Source organism: Candoia aspera, chromosome 1 (assembly GCF_035149785.1).
Source record: "Candoia aspera isolate rCanAsp1 chromosome 1, rCanAsp1.hap2, whole genome shotgun sequence".
Taxonomy (NCBI): Eukaryota; Metazoa; Chordata; class Lepidosauria; order Squamata; family Boidae; genus Candoia; species Candoia aspera.
This window is the reverse complement of record NC_086153.1, coordinates 278,618,974-278,646,881: the sequence shown is the minus strand read 5'-3', so window position 1 is coordinate 278,646,881 and position 27,908 is coordinate 278,618,974. Positions and strand designations below refer to the sequence as shown.

Below are 27,908 nucleotides of genomic sequence, written 5' to 3'. Positions count from 1 at the left end.
ATTTTCTGTTTGTCAGCTCAGTGTTTGTGTATTTATTTCTATCAAAAATATATTCTGAAGTCATTCATTGCACTTAAATAATAATGTATTTTTAAACTTGCACTTTGGCTGCTAATTTAATATTGAACTTAAGTAAAATTAAAATCTTTAGATAATTAAACAGTATCCATTACAGCAATTTAAAAAATCACAGTAGAGTCAAAAGATTAAAATCTTTTGGCTCTACTGTGATTTTCTTAAAAAATTCTGAAATGGAAGACATGCTGAAAGTTTTCCCTGAATAACATCAGATCCTAACTTTAATTAGATACCATTAGTTTTCTGAAATTCCAATTATAAATTGTGGTTTGGGTGTCACTGAACAACATACATTTAGAGATTCAACTATAATCTTATATATTTCCCATTTTCATAGCTTTAATAGTTCTGGCTCTATATTATCTTGGTGTAGCACAATGTACTTATTGTTTTACATCCTACTACATAAGTTTCATACACTTATTCGCTAATTCCGAGGGATAGAATACCATTGGAGGCACTGTGTTATGATGATTCTCCCCCTTCCTCTGGGGCTGATTCTAGTCCGTGTTGGGAGGGGAGCAGTGTAGTCCTATGCCCTTGCTTTGTGGAGTGCCTCTGGGTTCCATCCTCTCCCCACTTCTTTTTAACATCTGTATGAAGCTGCTGGGGGAGGTCATCCATCAGCATGGAGTACAATATCATCAACATGCTGATGATACCCAGTTGATCTTTCCACCCCTGGCCATACAAGTAAAGCTGTCAAGATTCTATCCCAGTGCCTGGAGGCTGTGGGGGTCTGGATGGGAAGAAGAGGCTTTGGCTCAACCCTGTCAGGACTAAGCGGTTGTGGGTTTTGGGCACCTCTGGATACAGCTCTCTGAGCATGCTGTTCTATAAATGAATGTTCCCCAAATACCTCTGGGGGATATTTCATTGTAATAAGTCAAAATGTTTTTTTTCCAGGGTGTATTCCACATTACGTATACAATGAACAGCTGAAATAACAACATGCATTGTTTATCTGGGAACTCTTGCTAATATGATTAGGGAAACCTCTGTGATGCCTTTCTCAACCATTTGTAGAATCTTTTCCTGGCAGGCCCTCTTGCATTAATGAGAGGTATGAAAACAGCTGAGAGAACAGTTTTTGGAATATCTATATTGGGTAAGGATATGCAGTGGTTAATGGGTAATATTGAATGGGGACGTTATCCATTTCCCATACTTAACTGTAGTATCTTACACTCCCCTGAAGACCATATCTGAGAGCTGGAGGAAACATTGGTGTTAGCTGAGTGCTCACGCAGGAGCTCCTTCTAATGCAAAATAGAAATAAGTTGAAACTATTGTCTCTGCTAGTTTTTCTGGCCTTCATGTGGTCTTCTGGATTTCTGCAAGCAATGTTTTTTAAGTTATTCAGACCTCTTCTCTCTAACTGAAATGTAAGAAAATGCATCTGCCCACAACGCCATCTGGTCAATAACACCAATCCTGTGCTATATGTTTCTTGTACAGAAATCTCTCTCTCGTTGCCTTCAGAAGCAATACTCACCGTGTTACAAAAGAAGAAACCTCCCACATTCAGGAGCCCAGCTTATGTGAGGCATCTGGTTATTGTTCCATTAATCTACCAAAGTTTTGCTCAAAGATAGCCCCCTTGTTTATTTATCATTATTAAAAGTCAATTTTTACTGCTTCTTGCTTAAAAAAAAATCCATAGGTCAATTAGAAAAACCGTTAAAGCATCCTAAAATAAAAACTATAAAACTGAAAAGAACAAGATAAAAAGTTTTTTTTTTTTTGTAAAAGAAAACTAAGCACAGACACTTTTTCTATTCAGTCAGTTTGGTGAGGAAGGGGAGAATGAAATTTGTAAATACTATTTGCAAGCCCTACTTCTGAATATTTGGGCTAAGGTAATACTTCCAGAAGCATCACATGCTAATTCTCCTACTTTATGAAATACCTCAAAAGCTAAAATACCTTTGATAAAAATGAGGAGGTAATTAATATATGTTTTTAATAAGTATTTCATTTCAGTGATGGTCATTGATCGAATTAGTTTCCTGGGAACATGAAATCCAAGGCTTTTGTGTTTCACAATAATAGTAAATTAAAACTATTTAATTTACTATTAAATTTACAAATTGGTGCTTTATTATTTTTTATTTATTTATTTGCTATATTTTTCCTAACAACTCTACATGGATTCCTGGCAGTTTACAAATCTGAATACTATGCTTTATTTTCTTTCTTTCTTTCTTTCTTTCTTTCTTTCTTTCTTTCTTTCTTTCTTTCTTTCTTTCTTTCTCTTTTCTATCTATCTATCTATCTATCTATCTAACTATCTCAAGTTGTTTTTGACTCCTAGTGACCACATAAATAGATCTTTTCCATGACAGTCTGTCCCTAACCTGGTCTTTCTGATCTTCCAATGGTTCAGCCATCACTACTGTAACTGTGTCCATCTACCTTGCTGTTGGTTGTTCTCTTCTTCTCAAGTATATATCAATAAATACCTAACAATCACAAAAACTGTGGCATTCATATTAGGACTCTCCCAAATGTTAATTGAAATTCATTAAAATTCATTAAAAGTTCTGCTTTCTTTGCCTTGCTGAATGCTGTCAGAGTGCGTCATAAAGTTCTGTGGGTGGAAGCTGCTCCAGGTGGATGGAGCTTAAACTAAAAAGCATTGTGCTCTTTCCTTTCCCCTACTCCCATGTGGGGGAATTGGTCAGTATCCCAATTTGGGATGAACAAATGAACAACAGATGAACAAACACATGGGCTTTATGGGTCAAAGCCAACACTTTCAGCTGTACTCAGAAGCTTATTGGAAACCAGGGTAGTGCCTGCAAAATCAAGGCAGTGAGCAGCCACTATGTTCACCCACAAAACAGATGAAAATGTTTACTTGGAAATGAGCAATTCCTCTGGCAGCGCATTTGCCATGCTATCTTATACAGGTAGTCCTTATTTAGTGACCATAATTGGGACCGGCAACTCAGTCACTAAGCAAAGCAGTCGCTAAATGAAACCATAATTGTGCTTATGATCTTACTTCAGCTTTCCTTTGCTTTACAGACCTGCGAAGGTTGTCAATGCAAAATTTGGTCACAAAGTTCATTTTTCATCACCATTGTAACTGTGAACAGTCACTAAATGAGGCAGTCACTAAATGAGTACTACTTGTAAACTATCTGATCTTCCCGATAGAGTACTTCCTGTCATTTGTCAGTACTCTGTGAGTAATTAGCAGAATATATGATATATTTGTGCCAGCTTTTGGGGTACCTAAAGAAGAGGCGTATAAAAATCTATAAAAGGTATTTGTCTGTACCAACCCTTGCCAGGAATAGGCACAAAGACACACCTCTTTTTTTAGTTGTGGATATATTTTTCTTTCCTTGGCTGGCCCCTTTCTCCATTACAGTATAAGAAAAACGGGGAGGAAGTACACTTCCACAGTAGCAGACTTTCAAGGAAAAAAGGAGACTATTCCACAATAATTGATAAGACTTTCTTGGGTCTGGATAGCTGCTTGAATATCTGAGGAAGTGATTTCTGAGCTGCATATTTTATTTTCATAACCAGCTACCATTTCTTAAGCTAACACTTGACAAATAGTGGAGCCTCTTTTCTAGACACAGAGCCAATGGACTTTTCTCCAGATTGATCTCTTGGAGAACAGACTCATTCTATTTCACGATTTCCTGTTTAATTGTGCAGAGAATGAGAAGCTGAGGACTGGCTAGGATTCCTAGTAGCATCGCCAGTCATCTCTTTACAGGAGGGAGAAAATGCTCCAAAATGACCAGCCTCTCTTTTTTTCCACCCTGAATAGAGTAGTATTTCTTAAATAAACCTAGTGTCATAGCAGAAGTTTCTTCCTCCATTAACGAATATAATGAGGTTTCCTGTGTTCTGGTTGCTGCTTTCTTTGCACATAGAAAGTCTTCAGCCAGGATTAATTTGGTATTCCTCATGAGATTCACATGCAGAAAAGACCCTGTATTGGTGAAACAAAGCTACTACATTAGTCCTTCCTTCCTGTATTTGCTTTTTACCTTTTTAATAAGAAGGGTCACCCTTCCTCTACCCCCCTTCTATAATGGTTCCTAAGACTTTTCATGTTGGCTTTCATTATTTTGACAGAGGGATAAATAAGTTACTTGATGCCTTGGCAGTCTGTAGTTATATTCAGTGTTACAGTTCAACTCCACTTAGTAGCTTTGTTTATATGTTTTATTGACCAAATATGTACAGTTTGGGCCATCTAAATATTTTTGGGGCTGCTTAAGGAACAGAATATAATTATTAAGCCTGTAAAATGTGGCCTAAAACTTTGTAGTCAAATAGAATCATTTAACAGCTCAGGGTGTAAAATAGCTCAGCTACTGAGCAGGCACTTTTCTGGCACTTACGTAAAATCCTGATTGTCTTGCTGCTCTGTATTACAGAAGCTGACAGGATTGGGTGTATGCTTAATATTGTTACAGGTAGTCCTCAATGATGGTAATTGGGACTGGAATTTCCATCGCTAGGCAACATGGTCGTGAAGTGCGATATCATGTGACTGCACTGCTTAGCAACGGAAATTCCAAAACTTCCTGTTGCCATTGATAAGTGAATCCCACACCATTATTAAGCGTGATGTCAGATGGTCGCCATTTGCAACCTCCTGATGGCTTCCCCTTGACTTTGCTTGTAGGAGGCTGGCAAAGTAGGTCACAAAGGGAGATCACATGACCACAAGATGCTGCAATGTTGTAATTGCGAGCTGGGAGTTGAGTGCTTGGATTGGGAACGCTGTGACTGTCGTAAGTACGAGGACCAGTCATAACTACCACTAGTTCAGCACAGTTCTAAATTCGAACAGTTGCTGAATGAGTGGTGGTTGAGCGAGGACCACCTGTATTGCCATCTAAATCATTACCCTATGTAGACATGGACTAATAAATAAAGGAAAGAAAAAAATATTCGTTTGTGAAACTAAGAGAAAGGGTATAATAGATATGACGAATGTGGTCTGTTGTGGTGAAGCAGAGCTGATATATGCATATAGGTTAAAGTGTAAACTTAATTAGGAAATATACAAGCGCACACATGAATTGGTGTCACCTAATTTGGGTGTGTGTGAAAGAAAGAATTCATAAGTAATTTTGTGTAATATACCAGTGAAAGGTGATAATAAATGAACCATTTTTTTTTTTTTGAAAAATTGTACAACTTTCTAAATGAGTGTGATCTAAAGGAAAAAAATGTTAGGTAACAAGAATGGATGAAGAGGGAACAAAGCAAGAGAATACAGAGAAAGTGACTGCCCATTCAGAGACCCAAAAACAAATGAGATTGGTGATTTTTTGGTGCCCATCTGCTTAGAAGAAAGTCTGTTGTGCTTCAAGTACATAAGCATAAGTCTGTGCAGGCCTACCCATAGGAGGAGAATAAATGTATTTATTTATGATGAAAGATTGAGGGACAGTGAAAGATACATGAGTGATGAGAAGTTCTGAATATGATATACTTTTTTTGGTAGCATCAAGAATGGGTCTTAGAGTTAAAAATGGACATGGAAAAAAGTGAAAAAAAACTAGAGTAATTATAGAATGACTATAGAAAGAGAAAAGTACAAGTTCTGTTTTAAAAAAAACCCTAGAAGATAGGTTAAAATGCATGGGAAAGTATACATAAGGAAATAGGATGTGTAAGCTACTTGGAACTGAAAATAATTATATCACAAATTGCTACAGAAATGTGTGGAGTTACTCTAATGGGAAGTATGAGAAAAAATGCTTGACAGAATTATCAGGGGAAAATGGCCGTGATTGAGAAAAAAATGCTTATAAGAGAATTGCTGGAAAAAGGCTGAGTGAAAGATACTGTATGTTGTACGTAGAGCAAAAAATACTTATAAAGCCAAAGAGAACAAGGAACAGTTAAGACAGAGGCAAAAAATAGTTGTGGTGAAAATAAGGCATTGTTTTGGAATTTCCAGCTTTAATGTAATAAAAAATAAAGGTAAAAGCATTATTTAGAATGAAACTGACATGAGGAAATGCTAAAAAGTATTTTAAAGAGCTCTGTTTAAATGCTGGTGAGAGTTTGAAGAATGGAATTGAAATGAATCCTATAAATGTTAGTATCCAAGAAAAATGGAACCCATAAATGCCATGATAATATGCAATGTAGGTGTTGATAGTGTTAAGTGGAGAATTGTTAAAATATGCTTATGGTTTTCTTTTGGAGCAGCTATGCAACTTATTTAACATGTGCATGCCTGATGATTGGAAGAATGCTGTTATTCTTCCCTATACAAAGGAAAGGTTCCAAGAATGAATGCAAATTCTACAGGAATTGCTTCGTTAAGCCAGCCTGGGAAGATACTGGTCAGAATTGTGATTGCAGTCACTAAAGTTTGGGAAGTACAGTGTGACTTTAAGGCAGGCAAAGAATGGGCAGTCCTGATTTTCATTCTTCAGCAGGATACTGGGAGTTTGTGAATGTGGGAAAGCTCATTGTATGTTTGTTGATTTAGAGGGTTTATAACAAAAGTTAGTTGGCTTGAATGTTTTACATGAATATAGAATCAGAAATTTCCCCTCCATCATATCAAAGGCTTTTCCCACATCCAAGGAGACCAGAAATGCAGATGTCTGTTTTTCCAAGTGTATGTCCAGAATAACAATTAATAATCTAATTTTATCAGATACTTGTAAACCTTTTATAAAACCAGAATGTTCAGGATGGATAATTGAAGATAGTTTCATCTAAGATACCAATAGTTTGGCATCAAAATTGCCAGGAAATTGAGTGATTGTGTGCACAATTAGCAAGGTCTTTACTGTCTTTCAAAATCAGTTATATAGGCCTCAGACCGATTTATGGAACAATGAGCTGTGAGAAAAATGGCAGGATATAAGTGCAGTAAATAAATATGTATCTCATAATGTCCAAAACAGTTACTGATACTAAGTTTCTGTTAAATGTTTAGATTTTAAACTTGAAAGGGCTTAGTAATATATTGGAGGGCTAGTTCTCATTACTAATTCTTAAGAGTCTCCTGAAATATATATGTATGTTCATGCACACATGCACATACATATTCTAACTGAGCTGTCGAAGAGTTAATGAATGACAGTAAGCAAAAAGGACTATAAAATCATAAATTGGTGTTGCCAGGAACAAGAACTTGTATCTTTTGATATAGATGAGGTATCCATTTAATTTCCATTTAAATGGAAGATGGATAAGAATGGGTTCAGGAATCAAACCAGAAGGTGAAAAAAAAAATTTTTTTAGCCCCAAAATTTATTTTGGGATGAGTGTTGAACAGAGCAAAGATGGAGCATATATTCAAACAAATGTTGGAGAACTAGCAGATGGCTTCTTGTAGCAACTATATATTTTATTAGGAGTAGATCCAAAGAGATGGGTGAAGCTTCAGTACATGTTTTAGTATAGTTTTTGTTGAAAGTTGAGTATCCAAGTATTGGAGTTCATTAAAAAGTACAACTTTCTGGAATTTTGACATTTTTGGCATTCTTCCTCTTTTTTAGAAAGAGCATTCACAGCATCCATTTAAATAAAAACAGATGTTCTAATTGCAATATTTGAGAGTATTTTGATCTAAACTAAGAAATAGGAAAGATACATTTGTGATATTTCTAAAAGCAACCGGTTTTGACCGTGTTAATGGCACAGAGTATATAAGAAAGAGCAATACCCTCTATGGTCTACAGGGTTTGATAATACTGCCCCAACAAGATCAAGATCATATTTTATGATGGCCCTTAGCCAACAGACCTAGGGTTTGATAATATTGTTCCAATATTTTATTATTTAAATATACAGTAGCAATTGGTTGTTAGAAAATCTAGCAGTGCATTAATCCCAGACATGCAAAGCATTTTTCAAATATTTTCTGCCTTCTGCCCCCCTTCCCTCCATTTGACAACTGAGTTGTGATTGAATAGCAAGTCATTTATTATACCACTGAGTAGCGGTAGCACTGTTACAAAGAAAAATTACAGCAGTTTTAGTCTAGATCTAGTTTAAAAGAATAAGAGGACCCAGGATAGTGGTATTCAAATTTATGCATACTGTGGGGAAAGAAGAGAGGGGAGCTTTTTGTAATTCTTTTATTATACTAGATCTTGAGATCATGTAGTGAAGCTGAACTGTGGGTGATTCTGGACCGATAAAGGCAAGTACTTCATGTGGTTAATCCATTGGATTTATTGGAATTCAAAGATCATTGTGGTATGGGCTATTAACTTTAAAAGAGGATTAGAAGAAGTTGTGGAAGATAAATCATAAAGCTTTTGTGCTAATTCTAGGATCAGAGACAATGTATTTCTGAATATCGGTTATTAACTGGTGACTGTAGGAGTGCATTTGTTGTCATGTCCTACTTATGGATAACCATTGGCATCCGGATTGGCCAAAATAGGAAACGGGATGCATGACTAGATAGGTCATTAATCTAACCTAATCTTGTAGCACTATTACAACAGCTTTTCTTAGATTATGGATTTGGTAATTAACTGTAGAATTTGTTGCATTTTTATATTCTTGTAAAGTGCAGATATGTTTTTAAGGAGTTGATCTTTTTTGATAGGAATTAAATTGAATGTCATACAGTTTCCGAAATCACAATGAAATAATATGTTGTTCAAGCTTCAAATTTTGTGATCAGATAATAAAAGTTTTTTTCTTGCTGGTAGAAACATTGCACTTCATCTGCTGTATCAGTTATGGTAATTGCGAACTTGCCTGATCATTTAACTGCATTTGTTTATCCAAATCCATCCAAAGTATGTTTTCCTTCTCTTTTTCTTGCCATTTCAGCAGCTACACCACAAACAATTTTACTACTCTGCTTGTTGTTTAAATCTTCTCCTTCACTTTTGCTATTACTTCATTCCAACATGAGTTAACCAGCTATGAAGCTGTCACTGTGTTGCAAGTCCATGTAGCAGTCTACTGGGAAGTGACCCTCATCATCAATATCAAATCAAATCAAATCAAATTTTATTTACAGAATGTAAATAATATCCATCAAATAAATATCAGTAACAATGAATAATATGAGCAAACTTCAGATATTCAGATGTTGATCTCACTACTGACCAATACCTATTGAGAGTGAAATGCACTTAAGAGAAACTTGGCAACTCTCCAGGTAATTTCATTATATTGATTGGAGGGAAGTTTAAGAAATAAAAAGGTATCAGATTGCCCTTCCATTCCTTCTATCTGTCTTGAGAAACTCTGTGCAAAATTTCAAAGCATTTTAGATGTATGAACAATAAACTTACCGTTACATGCCAGAGTTTGCAGTTATTTTCTGAGTATAATTTATCTCTCATTCTTTGTTCTTTGCAGGTTTTTCAGGACCTTGGTACAATGGTGTTATCCAGTGCTTTTAAAGGATACAATATTTGTCTTTTTGCATATGGACAGACAGGTTCAGGAAAAACATATACCATGATGGGAACTCCAGTGAGTCATACCCTTAGCTCTGTGCTTTGCTTTTCTTGTTTTTAAAAAAATCAGTTTAACCTCCAAGATCACCACATGAAGAATTTAATTGTTTTTTAAATATTGGTGACTTAATTGTTTGCATAATGTAACAGATGTAACAGTAGTTTCATATTTCATATTAAAATATTACTTTTAATACTATTTTACGATAATATAGTCATGTACTGATAATATGCTCCTAAATGAAAGAAAGCATATAAAATAATCTCATAGAATGCCAATTAATCTGGCTTTGTTGAGTTGAAGCACAGCTGGGGTGAAAATTGTATCCTGGGATATTATTTTGTGCTATTCCCTCTGCTGGCATGCAGCTTCCTGTGTGTTTGCTCGGCATTAACTCAACACTACTGACTTAGTGCATCATATTTACTCTTGCTTGTTTGAACCTTTGTAAAAAAAATAACTTTTTGGTTACAGAAGAATTTGTAGTTATCCAGTTGACAGAACTGTATGATTGTTTAGTCATTGTCATGTATTACCTGGCATCTAAGGAGCTATATAAATGAGAATCTGTTCTCTCAGCAGGACTTAATTACTTCTCCCCTCCTTTGCAGTACAGCAGGGATTTTCCAGAAAACTTTGATATGTAGTGTAGGAAGGCTGCAGTAAGAAGTAAGAATGAGCAGAAAATGGGCAGAAGGAGCTTTCAGAACCTGCTCATCTAGGCTAGCCTTTTCTTTAATTCCTCCCATATACATTTAGCTCCTTCGGAGAGGCTTGAAGATGGGAGACAAAGGCAACTGGAGTTGGGAGGAGACTTCTGTGCAACTAGACTACTGTTAAGCATAAAACCCATTATTTATACTTATTTTCCTAACAGGTTTGTAGTACACATCAAAGCCGCTCTCAGCTTTCATAGGTTCTAGAACTGGAACAGACGTTTTATTGACAGAACAGCAATTTACCTAAAAGTATAGATTTTATTTCATAATCATTCTTTTTTAGCTTTTGGACTTATAGTCAGATGTTATCATGGAAGTCTTACCATTGTATAAATACTAGTGATTCTTGTTAAGCACAGAGGGACAGTTTTCATATAAATCTGTTCTTTTTTCAAGGCTTCCATCGGATTAACGCCTCGTATATGTCAGGTATTTATGTTATTAAATGAAATACTTTGTTTAAATTTGCTTGATTTTCTTGCAGAAAGTGGAAAATATAAATTATTGCTTTTCATAGGGTCTTTTTTCAAGAGAAGGTGCCTCTTCCAAACAGTCAACATCATGCAGAGTAGAGGTTAGGTAGGTATTATTTTATTTTCTCATAGGGTTATAAAATTTTTATCCATTCTTCTTTTCTGTATTATACCACTGGTAGTTTTTTCTTTCTAAGTTTCTTTGAATTATATAGCATAATTAGTGTCATTTGTAATCTCATCATGTTTTAGAGGTTGTTTAGATGTTTAATATTTGGACTGTATTCAGTTCTCCTTAAACATTTAAAAGTCCCCTCACAGCTCTAGAATATAGATTCCCTTTCTTGCAAGGATCTTCTCTGAGAGGAAAGGAACATTCAGACTGAAACACAGCATTAACACCTAAGGCACTTCCACATGGTTGCTGTTGTCACCCCCAAATACTCCCCAAAGCTATTCTCACAATGCTATGTGACTGTATTAATTTTATCACAAGAATAGCCAGAGCAGACCTCAAACCAACCAATAAAAGAGTGCAGAAATCATTTTTTGCCAGACCCCTACTGTTTTCCCCACTGTTGCTTTGCTGGATTGACCTTGATACTTCACTGTCCAAATATTTTGATCAAGAATGTTTGTATCATCTCTACTTCTTTCTAGTTTCCTAGAAATCTATAATGAGCAAGTCCGGGATTTATTAAGGCATCCAAACCATAAGAAGCCTTATACACTTCGTGTCCGTGAACACCCTGAGATGGGTCCGTATGTACAAGGTAATTGAATAATATCTACCTTTTAAAAAAGACACACACACAACACACACACACACAATTGTTGTTTTTCTTTTTCCAGTTTTATTTCCTTACATCTTGTGAAATGTTTTATCATTTTATCATTTATTTTCCCATTGCTTTTGCTTACTGTATCTAGAAGAGATAGAGATCCAGTATTATTCAAAGGACATGTGACATTGGATGCTCAGTTTCCCAGTTGAAACTATGGTTGAGTCTTTCCATGTGTGGTGAGATTAAGGAGTTTTCATTGTGTCTTCTGACTGCTAGTGGGTGTTCATGGCAGAGCACATCCAGCAGAGTGCATCGAAGAACACCAACTAGCGGTCTGCATGGATGCGCTGTGCCATGAACACCCACTAGCAGTCAGAAGACACGATGAAAACTCCTTAATCTCACCACACATGGACAGATTCAACCATAGTTTCAACTGGGAAACTGTGAGCATCCTAAACCAAGCTAAATCCAAAAACGCTAGAGAATTCCTGGAAGCTTGGCATTGAGGCAAGTCAGTCATCAATAGACACATAGAAATAAAGCTCATTTACACACCATTCAAAAGAGACACATCCTCTCCAGCAGTCAACACCCATATAAGCAGGAATTAACACCAGACAAACAAACAGAAAGCAGTTCCGTAATCAAGGCACTACCAAGGAGAAAACCGCACCTTCAGCAACACTGGCAAGGCAAGCTACTGTATATAAACAGGGAGCAAACCCCACACTCACCAGCACTGATGTTGTTACCTAGTTGGGTAATGAAATGTCTGCAAGCAAACAACCAAGCTCAGAGAGCACCAAGGACTTCACATAACCCAGAAGCATTTCTTCAGGGCATTCCAACCAATACAAAGAACAACTTAACTTCACTATTCTTAATAGCAATGCAAACTACTTACGAAAAAAGCTTAAGTTCCATAAAAGCTGCACTTTGCTTTATGATGGAAATGTGTAGATAAGATTGCTTTTGACAAATCAGGTAATTGGGACCTGACATCTGCCTAACTTTTGGGGGCGTTCCATATAAGGCTGTTGTGTTTACTGTGTCTCCAGGGATCAGTTCATAATGATGTCCTGCTGCTGCTAACAGCGAAACACTGCAGTTCAGACTTTCAGAAAAGCTTGGTTCCATGTCCAAAAAAATGAAACTCTCTTTGTTTAACAATGTCATGTGATAGATGTAAAATGCTGTATACACAGACTGAATTGATTTCAAAACTGATGATTTAGTTTGAGTGAATTATTAAACAGATCATAGTAACAGTGAAATATGATCCTGATACATGGATAGAAGGAGCCATCAGTACCTAATATGGCCAGGAAGCCTTGAAAGATCAGAAGGAGGAATTAGCTGGCATATAAAGTAGCTGCTTAGAAAAGCAGACCAAGGAATATAACCTATTTATTATAAATTTAAAAAGTTATTATTGTTCAACTGAAAATACAGGCTCCTGAAGAAACAGTACAGACATCTTCTACAAAAGAAGAAAGAAGAATTCACTAGGGCTTCCTGGCAGCAACTGATAACAGCATCTCAAGCCAGAAATTCCACTCTATTCTGGCACCTGATAGCTCTCCATCCAATTGACAGGCCCCTTTTACTTCCTCACCTTATACCCGCATCTGTGTGGGAGGACCATTTTAGAGCATTATATTCACAGGAAGAGTCTCCTACATTTGACTTAAATCTTAATGCTAATCTACTCCCTAGCTGGGCTCAGTCACAAGTGCTGAAATAAAGATTCTCATAAATCAGCTAAAGCCTGGTGAAGTTCCAGGCAATGACTTGATTATGTCCGAAATACTACGCAATAATTTGGAATGGTGGACCCGTGTTCTTGTTTCCCTGTTCACTTATGTCAATCATACTGCGCAAATTCCAGAGGACTGGGCCCTAGCCATTACCGTGCCCATCTGCAAAAAGGGCTCCTGAGACATGGCTGCTAATTACAGGCCTATTATCCTGTTAAGTGTAATAAGTAAGCTCGATGCCAGACACTTACAGAACTAATTAGTTCATTGGATTGATTTAGAGCATATATTGCTGGGCAAGCAAGTGGCCTTCAGTTCTGTTCATTCTATCTATGGACATGCCCTTATACTTCAACATCTGGCCAAAAAATATATGTCTGAAACAGGCTCAACACTATATACCTCATTCATTGTTTTAGGTCCGCATTTGATCTAGTTCCCAGAGCAAGGCTTTGGACTAAGCTCCTGCACACCACCATTGACAGATGGTTACTGTTGCTTATGCATAATCTCTATAAGAACTGTAGAATCAAAGTTCGATGCAGTATGCAAGGCCGCTACACAAATGAGATTCCAGCTCATAGAGGAGTGAGGCAGGGATGTATTTTAGCTCCTCTGCTGTTTAATCTATATATAAATCCACTCGTGGCCAAAATAAATCGATTAGAACATCACCCTCCAAAACTAGCAGGTAGACATACTGCAGCTTTGCTGTATGCAGACAACATAGTACTTCTGTCACAAACGTTAATCAGATTTAAACAAGCCCTGAATGCTCTGGCCAGTTACTGCTCTGAGGAAGCACTTGAAATTAACTATAGCAAAACTAAGATTTTGATCTTTGCAAAGAGACCTAAACTGCATGCCTGGAGGATAAATGGCCAGAATATTGAACAAGTAAAATCCTTTAAATACTTGGAAATGTTTTTCCATAGCTCCACTAAACGCAATGCATATCAAAACTATGCCATACAAAATGCTCAAAAAACAGTGGCTGCAATTCAGTCCTTTCATTTTACCAGAGGAGCACAGCATACCCCAGCAGCACAGACGCTCTATGCAGCTAAGGCTCGGGTACAACTACTCTTTGGTGCACAGCTAGGACTTTACCCTTCCTTTACCCCTCTGGAAGGGGTTCAATCCAAATTTCTAAGGGCTATATTCCAGGTAGCCCTCTGCGTTCCAAAGGTAGTATTAAGGAGGGAGGCCGGGCTGGCTAAAGTTGAAGCAGGTGCATGGACTTGTATTATAGCACACTGGTTGAAATGACTGTTCTTTGCCACAGGTTTGAGTTCTTTCCTTATTGAGGACAACTATAAATCAATATGGTCTAGGACTATTTCCCAAAAGCTACAACATCTTGGCTTCTCCAGGGAAGTGTTCCTAATAATGGGTTATGAGTGTGCACTTAGTGCATTTAAACAATGTATCAAAGATCTGGAAGTCCAACAGGACCTGTCTGCTCTACCTAAGAATGTTTTCCTGAGCAATCAAGCCCATTTTTATAAACTGGCGAGATATTTACATTATATAACTGTCTCCAAGTTCCGAAGGGCATTAACTCTAGCATGTTGCAATGTTCTTCCCACAGCAGTTTTGGAGGGCCAATACAAACATGTTCTATATGAGATGAGATTGTGCCCCAGTGGACAAGGGGCTATTGAAACTACAGCTCACGTCCTGCTTTACTGTACCTTCTGTAAGGACTCACAGACCCATTTTATAACTCCTTATTTGATAAAATGTCCAGGAAATTCTGATCTTTTTTTATGTATAGTTGTTGCTATCTGATCAGTATGGTTCAGTTTCTTTGAACGTAGCTAAATTTTGTTATACTGTCTGTAAAATTAGGCAGACTTTGATTGCCCACTAATGATCCCACCATTAATATTATAATGTTTTGTTTTATTTTATTTTAATGCATTTTTATCTGTATTTGTATACATTTGTATTTTATTTGTAATTCTGGTCTGTGATGTAATAAGATATTGACATTGACATTGATATAAATTTAAAATGTTATTGTTGTTCAACTGAAAATATAAGGCAGTTCAGTCAGACTATTCCAGGTGGGTCAAGGTCCAGCTGATCTGAAACCCAGAGCATTTTAGGTGTTCCAGGTTTTGTCCACGGAAAGTCTAGGGAGGCAATTAGGGCAAGGCTGGGATACCTTGTCCATCTCTCCTGTTCTGCTAGCCCCGTTAGGTAGGCTAGACCAAGAAGTCAACTCTGTAGGAAGCTGAAATGACTTTTATTAAAATTGGGTATGATAACAGAATCTTGCAAATCTGATTATGCTGTACTTCCTCCTCCTCCTTATACTCCAGCAAATTAAGGAGGGGTCTCTCTCTGAGTCACTTCCAACTATTATCTGCTTGGTGTGGACTTAAAATATATTTCATTTCCCCCACCCCACCCAGGCGATGGATCTTGCATATCTCCGTCAGTGTCATCTTCCATACTGTATACCTTCACTTTCATGTGGTCTGTCTGCCAGCCCACCCAGAGCCTTATCTCCCACTGTCCTGCTTGAAGACAAAACCCACCCCTCTCCCTGATCTTCCAGTGTCTTCCTTTTCCATTGATGCCACCACCCTACCTGACCAGTCCACCTACTCTCCTGATCGTCTTAATGCATTGCTTTCTGGTCTTCTGCTTAGTTACCATACACTGTCACCATTTACCTGGTGACTGTGATTACAGATTTATTTGTGAGCAAATTTATTTGTGAGATTTCCAAACCATTTCACTCCACAGGGCTGTAATCTTGCTTGATTATTTACTGTTGCTTTGATATCTCAACTAAAAATGGATGTGACATCATTGCATTATAATTCTCCAATCCCATTTTCTACTTGTTTGGCTATTGCTTGAAAATTATCTGTCACATATTATGTTTTAATAGAAGTTAATAGGGAAAATGTTTTAATTTTTAACAGGGGAAAAGGAGACTTGGGAGATTATATGAAAATTATGGAAAATGCTTTGTGCAACAACCGGGTATCCCTAGTAATACATATTTCTGACCTTCCATACAATTCAAATATGTAACTTAAGTTTGATATGTGTTATGTGTTCACATTGACCATAAGTATGAACAAGTTGTTTCTTCTTGCTTCAGCAGTATTGTGATCCTTTGTTTCATCCATAGTGTATTTTTCTAATTGGAAATCTTTGTTCACTTATTCATTTTTTATTTATTTATATTAATGTATTTATTTTTAAACATATCTTGCTCTTCTGTCTATTTGACATTCAAGGTGGCTTACAACAGATTATTAAGTGTAAGAATCAAAGCAGTACAGTGAAAATCAAAGAAAAAAATAAGTATCATTAAAATAAAAGATTAATTGAACTAATAATTAAATGTTTGGTGGAAGATACTGTTGTCTTTTTCTTTTTCTTTTTTCCTGGAGGTGGTACTTTGGGTTGGAGGCCAAAAACACCCCCTTGAGAAGTACATTCCACAGCCTGGGCTTCACACAGGAAAAGGTCTTCCGGGATACCAGACAGGCAAACTTCTGCTAGCAGGGGGTCATCAAAAAAGCCTCTCCTGCTCTCAGTGCCACAGAACTGATTTCTATTCTTTAGTACCCTCTGTGGATGCTGAGTATAGTAGGCTTAAAAGGCAGGAAGATTAAAAAAAAACTATTGATCCTTCTTTCCTAAAATCTCTTCCAGGGCTATCTCAACATGTGGTTACAGACTACAGACAAGTAGTTCAACTTCTGGAAGAAGGAATAGCAAATAGGTATTTTGCATTAAAGTACACTAATACATGTTAGCTTCTTATCTGTAATGATTTTTCTCATTATCATTCTGTAGTATAGCTTTCATCAGCAAAAAAGAATTGTTAATCATTGCAAAGATTGATCATCCATATTAGCATACAAATTAGTGGTGTTTTTAATTTTGCAAACAATCTTGTTTAAAGAGTAGTTTCTTGGTTTAAATGTTTTATTTTTTTGAGACTTATTTTCTTGTTTTTTTATAAAAATTATGGGCATAATCTATGTCCAGCAGTATGTGAAGTCCATGTGATTCTGTATAGCTTACTCATATGATGGAATATGGTTTTACATTTGGATCCAAGGATAATCCAGATATAATCAAAACTGTCAGCAGCTTGTACCAAGGTCAGAATCTTATGCATCATAACTTGTTTTCGATTCTTCCATGTAAGTTATCTTAGTCATCATTACCTGCCTAACAAAAAATAAAATATTAACTTTTCTTTTCTTGCATGTAGAATTACAGCAGCTACCCATGTTCATGATGCCAGCAGCAGATCCCATGCTATTTTCACCATCCAGTATACTCAAGTTAGTTGAATTTTCCCAATAATTTTTGAAACCCATAAAAGCAAATCTTGTTGGTGTTGATTTCAACTATAAATACAGAGTAGCAAAATGACATTCTCATAAAACTAATTTGTTCCAGTGGAACATTATATTATCCCTGTAGATGTGCAGCCACTGTCTGAAATACAGATGAGTAGCTTTCTTTTCCCTTGAAGGCCACATCCAAGTGAGTTAATTTGATAGTGATAGTAGGGTGGAAGCCAAATATGAAAAGGCCATCATTTCCTCTCCCCCTCTTTTTTCCCCTCATATCCTTCTCTCTCTCGCTTTATGCCAACCTACCTTTCATTTTCACACTTTCTCCCTGTCTGCCCAATGAACTGCTAAGAGAAAAGATTGCTATAGTTAAAAACCTTTACAGCTTCATATCTGATGAAAATTTTCAGTGTTCAAGTTAGTTTAAAGTTGATTAGGAGTTTTAAACTCTAGTCTTTTGTTGCGTAGTGGCCTTATTATTCCTTTTAAGCAATTTTACTGGGCAATGTTCTCTTTTATTTGCACAACCTTTATGTGTTACCACCATTTATTCTGTGTATACCAGGGATCCCCAAACTCTTCAGCTCATCAAACCCTTCATGAAGTTTCAGATTGTTCATCAACCCCCAAACATTTATTATATGAAAATAATTTAATAAATACTACTTTAATATTAGGCAATATTTAAATATTTAAAATATGAAAAAATGATTTAACATACCTTTTTTACTGAAACTGTTGATATCATTGATGGAAAGGATGTATCTGATGAGTGTCAACAAGGGCACTGATACTTGGTTGGAGTTTTACTCGTAAGTCACCACGCTCTCCCAGGTTCAGTCTGTCCCTATTGATCCTCGGCCATTTACTGACCCCTTTTGACCCTTGGACATTTATCGACCCCTTGGATAGTCCCATAGACCCTTGAGGGTCGACAGTGCCTACTTGGGGATCCCTGATATATACCATCAGATATAGACTGCTTTATCAGTATTGATCAGTTCCATTTTAGAACATTTGCACAGATCCCAGCAGGAAATACGGTAGTTTGGAATTTAGTTAGATTCTGTTCTAGAGTGTTCTAAAGTAGCGTAACGAACTCTAGGAGTGTTTTCAGAGATTTTAGTGGATAATCATTCTGCCTTAAAAATAAATTTTACAAGGGTTCCATACAATTTGATATTCTAGCTTCTGTGTCAGAATGGAGAACATGCCACATGAGCCTTTGTATGAAAGTTGTTTTGGCTCAGAGCTAAGAAGATAAAACACATCAATGTATTCAAAGGGCAACAGTTTTCAAATCTATTAGAGCTTTTTAAGCAGTACTTCCTCCAAATACTCAGAGACAATTCTAAAATGATACACTAGATTAACAGACAAGGAGGGCCTTCAGGCCTTCATTCTTCTCCAATTTTGTCTTGTTCACTGGGACTGTTGCTTCACCAGACACATTCCCTTTGTCTCCATGCATCTTTCTGGCTTCCAGCAACAATCTAAAAGACAAAAAGCAAACAACACATGCCCATGTTTGAACCTATACTGTGGTGTTAAGGGAAGCAAAGCAGACTTACTTCTGCTCCCTTGTTGCACTAGCAGACTGCCATTCGACAGCCCTGCTTAAGGTTACTAACTCCTTCTTAAAGGGGAATCATCAGAGGGATCTCCCACCTGGCCTCTGTGACCAGTCTGCCCAGCACTTTGCCACCATAGTTATTTGGATTTGCCACAGTCTTGACACCAAGTAGGCAATCTACAGTGGTAACTGGAGCATTATCTTGCCCTGTTATCTAGGATTCCTTTTGGCCTATGAGCTCTGAGGAAGTGGATAGGGTCCTGTGCCCAATGTCAGTTGTCTTACTGTTCCTCCTGGCTGTTGTAGGGAATGGGAGGAAGAGTGACCATGTAGATCATGGGAAGGGCAGTTTCTGACTACCTTGAAAGAGATGTGCTCCTTGCTGAAGTGGCTGTCTGTTTATCATGTGGCCTTGGATAATCATTGTCTTGTCTTCAGCCTTCCTTTTTTGCTGATGGACGATCAGCTCTGCAGCACCCTAGAAGGAATGGATTATCTGGTCTGGTTTTGGTCCAGGTTCAGGCCTGAGTATGGAACTATAATGTCCTGTGTTGGGACCTGGATCAGATAATGCACTTTGCCTTGTCCTTTAGACCTCTCAGCAGCTTTTGATACTATTGACCATGGTATCTTAATAGACCACCTGTGGAGATTGGGGGTTACAGGCACTGTTTTGCAGGGGATTTACTTCTTCCTCGGTGGACGGTTTCAGTCTTTGGTGGTGTTAGAGGACAGATCAGACTAGGACAGATCAGTCCCTTACTTATGGGGTACCACAGGGCTTGGTCCTTATCCCCCTGTTTTCATGCTCTCATAGACCATTGCAATGCACTTCACATGTGGCTGTCTTTATAGATCACCTAGAAATTATAGTTAGTCCAGAATGCAATGGCCATTGTCTTAACTGATTCCAACATTGGAAACACATTGTACCTATTTTGTGGCCCCACTACTGGTTACCAATTTAGTTCCAAGTACAATTCAAAGTGCTGATATTAATCTGTAAAGCCCATCATGATTTGGCACCTGGGTTCCTACGGGATGGTCTCCTCCAAGCAGATTTGGCCTTGCTGTGTTTGATCCTATAGAGGGGCTCCTGGTCCCACATTTCTGAGACGTTAAGGGAGCCAAAGTTGGAAGGTGCTACTCCTCTGCAGCAGTGCCAACATTATGGAATGGCTCCCCACTGAGATGAGACTGGCCCTTTCCCTGGTAGGTTTTAGAAAGTTAATAAAAACTGAAGTTTTCTGAAGAGCCTTTTAATAATATCTTGATAAGATATATAAGAGTCAATTTGGTGTAGTGGTTAAGGCACCAGGCTAGAAACCAAGAGACTGTGAGTTCTAGTCCTATCTCAGGCACGAAGCCAGTTGTGTGACCTTAGACCAGTCACACTCTCTCAGCCCTAGGAAAGAGGCAATGGCAAACCACTTCTGAAAAACCTTGCCAAGAAAATGTTTGCTATTTGGATTGCATATTGTTTCAATTATTGTTTTTAAATTTGACATTATAAACTTCGAGAATTGAGATTGTAACAGGGTAAAAATCTGTATAAATAACATTTATGAGTTTCAAAATAAATAAATTTTGCAGGCATGCAATCCCATTGCTATAAATGCAAAGTTGACTACTCGAAGAACCTCACATACAGATAATCAGTCTGTTCTTCCAGCCATTTCTATGGAATCTAGTATACTGTAGGTAGTCCTTGCTTAACAACCATTTGTTTAGTGACAGTTCGGACTTATGACTGTGCTGAAAAAAACGACTTATGACCGGTCCTCACATTTACAACCATTGCAGTATCCCCAGTCATGTGATCATGATTTGGGTGCTTGGCAACCAGTTCGCATTTATGACTGTCACAGCATCCCATGGTCATATGATTGCCATTTTCAATCTTCCCAGCCAGCTTCTGGCAAGCAAAATCAAGGGGAACTGCATGATTTGCTTAATGACTGTGTGGTTTGCTTAATGCCCATAGTGATTCGCTTAACCACCACCACAAAAAGGTCATAAAATCAGGTCGTATTTGCTTAATGACCACTTCGCTTAGCAACCAGAATCCCAGTCTCAGTTGTGGTCATTAAGCGAGGACTACCTGTATATCAGAATAACAATTTTACTCTGAAATCATTCTACTTGAATTTATTTTCCTTCAGGCTATACTTGAGAATAATCTGCCTTCCGAAACAGCAAGCAAGATCAATTTAGTGGACCTTGCAGGCAGGTAATTATTCATGATTGTTTACTGTTCATCAGCAATTTCCATTTTGTACTGTTTGCTGTGGTATTCCTGTGTGTGGATTCTGGGGAATTCTTGGGTATATTTGAAGGTGTACAGAACACTGGTATCTTTAATTGGTAGGCAGCCTGCAGTTTTAATTGTGATAAAGTTTGATAGCTGTGTGCAAATTGCCTTACACATGATCTTGCCTACCTTTACTGGCTTTCTCACGAGTTTCAAAATAAAATCCAAAACAGATTTTGAAACTCTTACCAATAAACTGATTAATACTACATTACAAATGTTGATGAACACCATTCTGACAAGTGTTCTTAATTGAAGAGGAAAGGCTCAGCTACATTTGTCAATTATAATATATTACAGTTGGAGAAGTAATGAAATGGATTTTGTTAGAGTTGTATTTAGAACTTAAACAGATTACATGAAGATGTATTTACTGTACGTGGTGTTTGGGAGTAATTTCAGTACTCCTGAAAAATGAAACTTTGGAATGCTTCTGCCTCCTAGCGGTTGGATATACAGGCCCTTAATTCTTAGCTTGAATTTGTATCTGCATCTGATAATTTTAAAAGAAACAAAAGCTGTAAGTTGAAACACAATACATAATGTAAAATAAATTTTGCCCAAAAAAGAATATTAAAAGCTGGACTTTATAACACCGAAACACTTTTCTTTCCTAAAGAAAAGCCTGAGCAGCTCAAACGAGTCAAATGTTCAAACAATATTAAGCCTTTTTTTAGAAAGTTTTATTGTTGCTGTTTAGCGCATTCCTCTTTGTTTTTCTTACATCCATAGAGTAGAAATTATATTCCAAACAATAAATGAAGTGGTACTAAGATCAGCTTCATGACTGAAAATGAAATTTTACGTACTCCTCCTACATATTAAGCCACAAATGTAGACCTTACAGCCCTCTAGCTGTTAGTGAACTACAGCTACATCTCTCGTATTGCCTGAACTTTGTTCATACTGTTTGAATAAAGCTGGTCTTAATAAACATATTCACCTGTTGCCTCCTCATAAATGAATAACGCACCTAATAGCTAGGGATGATAGAATAGTAGTTCTGTAATATCTGGAGGGCCATACCTGTGGTAAGTCCGTGGATAAGTCAGACTTTTCAATAGTGGGACTTCCTTGCCAGAGTTTAAACTGTAGCATCTTTGGAAATAATAGAAAACTTTATTTGGGGCTCGTTTTTGTGAGAACAGGCTATTCTTTTAATTATTTGAGAGTTGGCTGGTGTTTTGTTATTCCTTGTTTTTATGCTGCTACTTTTATATACTGATAATTACCTCTGTTGCCTCAATTGTCTCTTTGGTTGTGTGTTTCAGTGAAAAGGCTGATCCTAGTTATTGCAAGCATCGAATCACAGAGGGTGCCAACATTAACAAATCATTAGTTACTCTTGGAATTGTCATCTCTACTTTAGGTAAAAATAATATTAACTTTTATTTGAATACAAGAACTTAACCAAATGCTAACGGATCACCTACTGAACTTTCCTATGAAGCATACTTGCAAGCAGGTATGGCACATAAATGAAGTACTGTGTTCATAAAATACTTCATTTGTTCTTAGATGGGGAGCAGGATAATAAAAAAAAAGCATTGGCTGCCTTCATGCTTTGCGCTAAGCTGTGATTTCCTGATGATTTCTGGTCTTGTTCCCCTCCTTTTTAGGAGCTCTGGTCTTTGCCTCTGTGGATTAATTACAGCAGAGATGCACACTCTGAGTTTGCATGTGGTCCCTGAAGCGACATCATGCAGCCCCCTGAGCCTTTCCCATCTTGCAGATGACCGGCTGTGACAATGATTCAAGTTTTCTGCAGTCCCCCTTATCATACTGCTTCTCCATTTGTCACTGCTGCTGCCATGCACCTCTACCATCTGTCTTCTCTGTCTAATTTTCTCGGTGGTCTCACCCGTCTACTTCACTTCTTTGCCACTGCCAGAACCATAGTTCCCCTGCTGGCATTGTCTTGGCTCTATGCTGGTCTGTGATCAGTTTGTAATCAATTTGGGAAACCAGGAGAAGAAACATGGTGACTTGAGAGGACAGAGTAGGAAGCAGTGCCCTTTGCCCTCTTCCGTTTCTTTTCACCCTTTTGCAGGAGATGAGGAGTGCGAGGAACAATGGCTACGTGACAGTGAAGAGCCCTGCTGGTTGTATCCCCCTTCAGTTTCTTCCTGCTAAGTTGCTTCATTTCCTGTTACCTTTTGATGTCAACAGGCAAACCTCAGGAAACAGGAAGCAGCTGCAGTATTAAGGAAAATAACAGAAAAAGAGCAGTCCTTTTCTTTTAGCCTTCAATTCCTTCTCTGCTTTCCTTCCGCTTCTTTCTGGTTTACCGCTTAGTGATCATGAAGTTAAGAAACTTGTATGCCTTATGGCAGCCTTTCTCAACCTTTTGACCCTGGAGGAGCCCTTGAAATCTTTTTCAGGCCTCAGAGAACCCCTGCACATTCAGGCTCAAATATAGGCCAGAAGTTACAAAATTATTATATTCGTTTCATGTGTAGGCCTGTACATATGCATTAATGGTGTTCTTAAACTAAGAATAAAGACTGAAACTTACCTCTTTAATGTGAAGATGCCTGAATTTGAAATAATTGTTTAAATAAATTGTGATCTCCCAGGGAACCCCTAGGGACCTCTCGCGGAACCCTGGTTGAGAAACCCTGCTTTATGGTCTAGAAGAAAGATGAAGAATCACTTGGTGAATGAATGGACTCTGCCTACCAGCCCCTTCCTAGCAATGCCAGTTGCAGACCCCTTGCTTTCCATGGTGGGAAGGTGTCAGCAATTTGCTGGAGAACGTAGTGGCTCTTTGCTGAGAATGTGTGGAATGGTGAGAGAATGAAAGTATCTTCCCTGTGTGAGTGTGTGTTCTGGTCACTTTTATAAGGCGGCTACCCTATTTGCTTTTTCTAGCCAATTTCAAATTTATCCTTGGTTTTTTTCCAGCACATTCAAGTTAGCACACATATATCAGGGGTATTTAAATGGGTTCCTTTAAGTTATGGTTGTTCTTCAAATTCAAAGAGAAAGGAAGCTAGCATTAAAGTTTATAACATAATTATCAGTTTTGTCCCATTCTGCTCCTTCACTCTGTATGCAGGTATACTTGTTTGAGAAGGAGGGAGAGAAATTAGTTAATTTAAAGAAAAAGTTATTGTTGTAAGAAGTTTGTAGCAAACAGGTCCTGCACATTAAATTGCATATTCACTGGAAATCCCTTCTGCTGTGTGAACTTGGGTAAGTTGTGGGAAAAACTTGCTTTATAGAATTCAAAATAATTTTGTAGCTGAAATGCACAGCAAAGAAAAGAAAAGGGGCATTTCCAATATCTGTCTTCCCTGGGGATAAATGTTCCTGTCTGTTGTGACCTCCTGAAAAATTTCAGATGTTTCCCTGAAGTTCTTTTTTCCCCATTAATATTTCACTCTTTTTCTTCTTGCTATTTTGTGCTGTTAGAAAACAGTATGGATACAATAATGTGAAAATACAAATGGGTCACAGCATCATTAAATCCTCAGTACAACACATTGGAGAACATTTGTCCAAGAAAACACAGTTAAAAAATAAAAGCAAATAAACTAAGTGTAAAAGGTTTGCCATTTACTATTTTGTTCAACCAACCATTTGCCATGATGACACTAAAGTAATAGGTTCCCAACACCAATTTTGGTGCTGTAATTTCAGCCCATTTTTCAAGTTTTTTGTTGGAGGTGGTTAAGGATGGGATGCTGCCAATTTACTTCCCAAAGGCCCTCTGCTTCCATTCCTACCTTCAGAGTCCCCCACCCATGGGATGAAAAGTCCATTGTGCCTTTCTGATGACATGACAATATCATTTGATGGCTTCCCAGCCTTTACATAAGGTTGGATGGCTGAATTGTGACCTTTGGCCCCTCAAAAGTTGCCTAAAAATTATTCAGTAACAGAACAGAAGAGTTTTAGTTTTGGACTGCTTCAAAATTACTACAGCGTGAAAAGTGTTTTTGGATCGCTTGAATTTTTTTTTTTTACTGTATAAGTCTGACCTTTTTTTTTTTTTTTTTTTGGCTTCTTAGCCGAAAACACTCAGATGTTCAGCAGCTGCCAGAGCGTCAGCAGTATAGCCAGTGAAGTGGACAGTGACCGTACAGACAGTTACTGTGGATCCAATATCAATGGCTGTAAGCGTCAGGCTTATGTTCCATATCGGGATTCCATTCTTACTTGGCTTCTAAAGGATAGTTTGGGAGGCAATTCCAAGACCATAATGATTGCAAGTAAGTCTGAAGTTCTGCTTTGCTTTCAGGGATGGTCATATGTTCTAAATATCCTAAAGGCAGAATTCAGTTAATTGCCCAAGCAGAATGTACTGTAATTCCTTCCTTTGAAAGATGTGTAACATAGAAAATAACTGAGCAGGGGCTTTCTGCCACAGTATAAACTTGAGTATGGAACTGTATTTTACTGTCAATAGTTGTAGATAATACCACATAATATCTAGTAATAGATGAGATATTACTGTTTATTTCAAAAGATTTATATGCTGCCTTACACTGTAGTTAAAACATGCAGGGATCTGGCAATAAATATTTTTTAAAAACTACATAAACTGTTAATAATATAAAGAAGAAAGAACAGCCTAAAACAGGACATAATCTGCTAGCAAATCAGCACAGCAAACCAATTATCTGCTGCAGTATGTTTTGATTAGATAATAGGGGGCAAAACAAGAACATTAAAAATAAAAAAAATTCCATAAATTAGGCACTGTCTTGGGGAAATTTCTTTCCTGCATCCAGCCAGAAATATCACTGCAGCCAGTGGGTTTTGAAGAAATGCTTCTCTAGCCAGTCTTAAAGAACAGACAGGGTTATATGGGAGTAGATGGTCTGTAAGTTTGCTGCAGCAAAGACTTTTAGGAATTTAAATTGCCAACCATACTTTTAAATTGTGCTAGAAGCCTACCCAGTTATTGTGTAATCAATGCTATTTGCTCCTTAGGGCAGGCAGCCATCACTGCCAAATAATGGATAAGCTAAAGTTGTAGAAAATTTTCACACAAGACGTGAATAGAGCATGTTCCAGTAATTTAGTCAAATGTTGTCAAGGCATGTGTCATCATGGCTAAATTGATCTTTGTGGAGTCCTTGGTGCTCTCTGAGCCTTGCTGTTTTCTTGCAGACGTTTCATTGCCAGACTAGGCAACATCTTCAGTGCGAGGAGGGAGTGGGCCTTGCTCTCAGTTTATATACTCTGGCTTGCCCTGCTTGTGTTGATAGGGGGTTGTTCTCTCCTTGGGAGTTCTTTAATTGGGCTGTTGTTTGCTGCTTGGTTGATTGCCTGAGTTAATAGTTCCTTGATTAGGGTGTATTGTGCTGTTTCATGGTTCGTCTGGTGTTGATCCTAGTGTTGATTTTTGCATTTCTTGGTGTTGATTGCTGGCAAAGCACTGTACTGGTCTTTTGGCTTTTCTATTGTGTCTTTTGAATGGTATGTAAATGTTGTTTACCTCTACGTGTCTGTTGATGGCTGCTTTGTCTGAGTGCCAGGCTTCCAGGAATTCTCTGGCGTTTTTGGATTTGGCTTTGTTTAGGATTCTCACCTTCAGCAAAGGATCGTTACCTTGCCGTGGTGCTGGAGCTTGAGCACCTCAATGATGCCATGAGCTAAACCGTGAAGGGCCACACAAGACGGGAAGGTCATGACAGAGAGGTCAGACTAAATGCGATCCCTGGGGAAGGTAATGGCAACCCACCCCAGTATCCTTGCCGTGAAAACTAAATGGATCAGTACAACCAGAGATATGTCGGTATACCATTGGAAGATGAGACCCCCAGGTCGGAAGATGGTCAAAATGCTACTGGGGAGGAAGAGAGGATGAGTTCAACTAGCCCCAGACGTGATGACGCAGCTAGCTCAAAGCCGAAAGGACAGCTAGCGGCCGATGGTGCTGGTGGTGAACGGCGAATCCGATGTTCTAAGGATCAACACACCATTGGAACCTGGAATGTAAGATCTTTGAGCCAGGGCAAATTGGATGTGGTTATTGGTGAGATGTCAAGATTAAAGGTAGACATTTTGGGCGTCAGTGAACTGAAATGGACTGGAATGGGCCACTTCACATCAAATGACCACCAGATCTACTACTGTGGACAAGAGGACCACAGAACAAATGGAGTAGCCTTCATAATTAATAGCAAACTGGCTAAAGCAGTGCTTGGATACAATCCAAAAAACGACAGAATGATCTCAGTTCGAATGCAGGGCAAGCCATCTAACATCACAGTGATCCAAATATACACCCCAACCACAGATGCTGAAGAAGCTGAAGTAGAGCAGTTCTATGAGGATCTGCAGTACCTACTGGACAACACGCCTAAAAGAGATGTTATTTTCATCAGGGGGAACTGGAATGCTAAGGTGGGCAGTCAAATGACACCTGGAATTACAGGGAAGCATGGCCTGGGAGAACAAAACGAAGCAGGACATAGGCTGATAGA

At 38.0% G+C, this 27,908-nt stretch overlaps 1 protein-coding gene across 1 annotated transcript in view; it reads left to right on the top strand.

Moving 5' to 3' along the window:
- The window catches only part of STARD9 (StAR related lipid transfer domain containing 9), a 113,682-nt gene that overhangs the window by 22,130 nt on the left and 63,644 nt on the right, over positions 1 to 27,908 (top strand). The window contains exons 4-12 of the mRNA XM_063318298.1: positions 9,412 to 9,528; positions 10,629 to 10,661; positions 10,750 to 10,811; positions 11,366 to 11,478; positions 16,932 to 17,001; positions 17,500 to 17,572; positions 21,323 to 21,390; positions 22,743 to 22,840; positions 25,485 to 25,685. Of these exons, the coding sequence (XP_063174368.1) occupies positions 9,412 to 9,528; positions 10,629 to 10,661; positions 10,750 to 10,811; positions 11,366 to 11,478; positions 16,932 to 17,001; positions 17,500 to 17,572; positions 21,323 to 21,390; positions 22,743 to 22,840; positions 25,485 to 25,685 (835 nt within the window). The remainder of the gene's footprint in view (positions 1 to 9,411; positions 9,529 to 10,628; positions 10,662 to 10,749; positions 10,812 to 11,365; positions 11,479 to 16,931; positions 17,002 to 17,499; positions 17,573 to 21,322; positions 21,391 to 22,742; positions 22,841 to 25,484; positions 25,686 to 27,908) is intronic.